This window comes from Apodemus sylvaticus, chromosome 20 (genome assembly GCF_947179515.1).
Source record: "Apodemus sylvaticus chromosome 20, mApoSyl1.1, whole genome shotgun sequence".
Classification (NCBI taxonomy): domain Eukaryota; kingdom Metazoa; phylum Chordata; class Mammalia; order Rodentia; family Muridae; genus Apodemus; species Apodemus sylvaticus.
The window spans coordinates 52,717,663-52,722,396 of NC_067491.1; the positions used below are offsets into that span (position 1 = coordinate 52,717,663).

The 4,734-nt window shown below is 46.1% G+C and overlaps 1 protein-coding gene across 1 annotated transcript; it reads left to right on the plus strand.

Annotated features, from left to right (window-relative positions):
- Positions 1–1,140: 1,140 nt before the first annotated feature.
- LOC127670380 (putative sperm motility kinase W) lies at positions 1,141–2,583 on the plus strand. The gene has a single exon (XM_052164707.1). The coding sequence runs from the start codon at positions 1,141–1,143 to the stop codon at positions 2,581–2,583; it is 1,443 nt and encodes a 480-aa protein (XP_052020667.1).
- Positions 2,584–4,734: the final 2,151 nt, after the last annotated feature.

Genomic DNA, 4,734 nt, shown 5'->3' on the forward strand with positions numbered 1-4,734 from the left:
TTCAAAATGGGAAATTGAAATATGGGAAAATTGTTTAGAATTTCAGAAAATGTTATAAGGTCTAGGAGAAACTCTTAGTTGTATGAATGCATAAATTGATAGTAAATGATTTCTGTATACAAATTCAAATTCAATCACCAAGGTAGTTCTGATTGGAGAGTACTTTCCCCTAATGTGTCCAAATACAGATAAAATGGACACTGTGGACCTAAATTCTTATCTGCTGGTTTTCATAGTTGTTCCTCCCTATTAGAGTTTACTAATGTTAGCAATGGACATTTAGTTGGACTATGGAGGGGAATAAGTAAAGAGAATCTCTTTGGTACTATGTATAAGCATCACTTGACAATAAAAAGCGTAATTGAGGGTCAATTTAGCAAGGCAGGAAATAAAAGGTAGGACATCAGGCAGGGGGAGATAGGACTCTAGGAAACAGTGAAGACCTGCAGATTGGCCTTGAACTCTGAGGAAGACAGAAACATGAATCTCAGGAGAGATAACCATTTATGTGGCAGACACAGACTAGAGTAAATGGGTTATATCACTCACAAGCCAGCTGGGGAACTATCCACAGCTTATAGCCTAGGTAGTTCCTCATATATAATTAAGTCTCAGAGTCCCATTCTGAGAAGAAAGAGGCTGGGTAGCAAAGCTCAAGATTACATTTTGTGGAGACTTAACCCCTCTCTGCAGAACACTTGTCTAAAATGCTTGAAAGTTCAGATGGTTGGTTTGACCTACTCAGCACCCAGCTGCAATGGCTGCTAATGCACTCTGCTGCCTGTGATTGCTAAACGAGTTAAGTTTTGATCTGTCTTTTTGATCTGCTGAAGAAGAAGCTTATAGTCTCATTTTTATGAGAATGGAAAGGTCCCTCTGGCTCAGAGTGAGGATAGCCACTGTGGGTTACAACCTCTGGTAGGTGCATTTTGTGCTCTGACCTCACAAAAATCCTCTGTGATGGAAGAATGCGTGCCCTCTGTATAAGACTGTGGACTGGCCTGTTGGATTTGTCCATACAGAGCAGGGAGCCGATTTGGGTGACCTGTGGGACTCGTTCAGTGCACTCGATATTGTTAGTTGTGGGTTCCTTGAACCTCACAACCGGTGGTAACCAGAGTGCACGGAACACTCAGCCCCATGGCCAACGATGCCAAAAGCAAGAATTTGGCAAGTCAATACAAAGTACTTTTCCATCTCGGTGAGGGTGCCTTTGGTACTGTCAGATTGGCCTTGCACCTGACAACCAAGGTGATGGTCGCCGTCAAATCGATAGAAATCACCAAGAAGTCCGAGAGAACCATCCTGGCAGAACGCACAGCATTGGAGACCTTAAACCATCCGAACATCATCCGCCTCTTCCAGGTCCTGATAACACCAAGCCACGTTAATTTTATACTCGAATACGCTCCGGGAGGGAACTTATCTGATTTAACAGAGGAGAATGGCCCACTGCAGGAGGCAGAGGCCAAGAAAATATTTGGTCAAGTAGTGTCTGCAGTAAAGTATTGCCACAACAATGACTTTATTCACAGAGACATTAAACCACAGAATGTCCTCAGGGACGCGGAGGGTAACGTCAAGTTGACAGACTTTGGGCTGGCCACCAAGATCAGTCCTGGCAGCTTCCTGAAACGGAGGTGTGGGACCAAGGTCTTTTTTGCCCCAGAACTCGTACTAGGGGAGGCTTACGACGGCAGGAAAACCGATGTGTGGAGTTTGGGCGTGCTGCTCTATTTTATAAGCACTTCGTACTACCCCTTTACAGGAAACAGCGTGAAGGAGATAGAAGAAAATATCGCCACGGGGACCTATCACATTCCACCTTACTTCTCTGGTCACCTTGAAAATCTAATCCACCAGATCCTTACTGTTGCCCCAGAGATGAGGCCCTCCATCGAAGATATTGAAGAACATCCCTGGATACTAAAGGCTGAAGTAAACATCCCCACTGACTCCTATCCAGACTGCGACATCGTAGACAGGCTCCGTGGCATGGGGTTTAATGCCAACGAGATTTTGGAGTCGCTGCACAAGAGAAAGTTTGATGAAAAAATGGGGACCTATTTGCTTTTACAAGAACAGGTACGCCTAGGAATCGAGACTATACCTACCGGTTCAGCCAAGCCTGTCAATCCGTGCCCTACACCACCCCCATCGCCAGCACATGCCTCTAGCCCTGGTCTTCCCCTCAAAAGAAGAGCCAGTGAACCCAACTCTGGCCTCCTCCACATAAGGCCCTCAGGACAGCTGCGACCTGATGCCCTGGCACTATCAGGGTACATAGTGGCCAGAAGTGTCTCCTTGCCGCCCATGGCCCTCCATTTTCCAAAAAAGAAGAGCCCTGCTTCTGCCTCTGCCCCTGCCCTCCACTCTGGAGCCGTGGCTGCCGCGTGTCTTTTCGACACCATCACCGCGGAAGACAAAACACACTTGCCCCCTGAGCAAAGCTGGTCTGTGGAACCACTGCCTCCCCCTGTGAAGAGCGGGCGTTTCAAACGCTTTCGAAAAAGAATCAGGGATTGCCTGTGGAGACTTTGTTGCATCCCCCGGGCTCCAAAAACCCAGTGTACATCCTCCTAGAACGTGGCTCCCCTGGAAGAGGTTGGATGATGAACCCAATGAACGGATAGGCAAGTATGGGAGGGTGCATTTCGGCTCTGAAGTTTATTCTCTCTGTATTTATTCGTGTCTTCTCATTGGAAATGAGATGTATATTTCCAGGGTCTCTTGAGATGGTCAGATATATTTCTTTTAATTTTAATTTATTTACATTTCAGGTGTTATCCCCTTACCTGGTTTCCTCCTCTCCTGGAAACCCCCTCTCCTATCTACCCTCCTGCTGCTTCTAGTAAGGTGTTCTTCCACCCATCCACCCACTCCCATCTCCACGTCTTCAATTCCCCTACCCTGGGGCATCTATCAGAGCTTCAGAGGACCAAGGAACTCTCCTCCTACTGATGCCTGACAAGGATGTCATCTGCTATTATGCAGCCACAGGTATCTGCACTCCGTGATTGGTGGCTTGGTCTCTGGAAGCTCTGGGAGGTTTGGTTGGTTTGTCTTGTTGTTCTTCCTATGGGGCTGCAAAACCTTTCCACTCCCTCAGACCCTTCTCTACCTCCTTCATTGGGGACCCCATGCTCAGTGCTATGGTTGGCTGTGAGCATCCGACTGTATTTGTAAGGCTCTGGCAGGACCTGTCAGGAGACAGCTATAACAAAGGCTTTTTCAGCAAGCCTTTCTTAGCATCCACCATAGTATCTGAGTTTTGTGACTGTATATGGGATGGATCTGCAGCTGGGGCAGACTCTGGATGGTCTTTCCTTCAGGTTCAGCTTGACACTTTGTCTCTGAATCTCCTCCCATTGCTATTTTGTTCCCCCTTCTAAGAAAGACCAAAGTATCCACACTTTGTTCTCCCTCCTTCTTGAGCTTTGTTTGCTCTGTGAATTGTGTCTTGGGTGTTCCCAGCTTCTGGACTAATATCCACTTATCAGAATGTGCATTCATGTGTGGTCTTTTGTGATTCGTTTGCCTAACCTAATGTAATATTTCTAGTTCCATCAATTAGGCTAAGAATTTCATGAAGTCACTGTATTTAATAACAGAGTATTCCATTGTGTAAATGTATCACATTTTCTGTATCCATTCTTCTGTTGAGAGACATCTGGGTTCTTTCCAGCTTCTGGCTATTATAAATAAGGCTGCTATTATGCCCTTAGCCTTAAAAAAGCTTTGCAATTCTATGAGGTCCCAATTGTCAATTCTTGATCTTAGATTATAAGCCATTGGTGTTCTGTTCAGGAAATTTTCCGCTGTGCCAATGTATTTGAGACTATTTCCCACTTTTTCTTCTATTAGATTGAGTGTATCAGGTTTTCTGTAGAGGTCCTTGATCCACTTGGATTTGCGCTTTGTACAGGGAAATAAGAATGGATCGATTTAAAAACAATACAAAACAAAAGAATGGATCGGTTTGTATTATTTTTTATTAGATACATTCTTTATTTACATTTCAAATGATTTCCCCTTTCCTGGTTCCATGCCCCCAAAGTCCCAGAAGCCATCTCCCCTCCCCTGTTCCCCAATCACCCCCTAACGCTTCCCTGTCCTGGTATTCCCCTACACTGCTGCATCAAACCTTTCCAGGACCAGGGTCCTCTTCTCCCTCTGATGCCCAACAAGGCCATCCTTTGCTGCCTATGTGTCTGGAGCCATGGGTAACACCATGTGAACTCTCTGGTCGATGGTTTTGTGCCTGGGAGCTCTGGGAGTTCTGGGTGGCTCATTTTGTTGTTCTTCCTATGGCACTGCAAACCCCTTCAGCTCCTTGGGTGCTTTCTCTAGCTCCCCCATTAGAGACCCTGTGTTCAGTTCAATGGCTGACTGAGAGTGTCGCCCTCTGTATTTGCCATGCACTAGCAGAGCCTCCCAGGTGACAGCTATATCAGGCTCCAGTCAGCAAGCACTTGCTGGCATCCTCAATAATGTCTGGGTTTTGTAACTGTATATGGGATGGCACTTGTGGGAATCCTCAATAGTGTCTGGGTTTTGTAACTGTATATGGGATGGCACTTGTGGGAATCCTCAATAGTGTCTGGGTTTTGTAACTGTATATGGGTTGGATCCCTAGGTGGGGCAGTCTCTGGATGATCTTTCCCTCAGTCTCTGCTCCACCCTTTGTCTCTGTATCTCCTTCTGTGAGTATTTTGTTCCCCCGTCTAAGAAGGA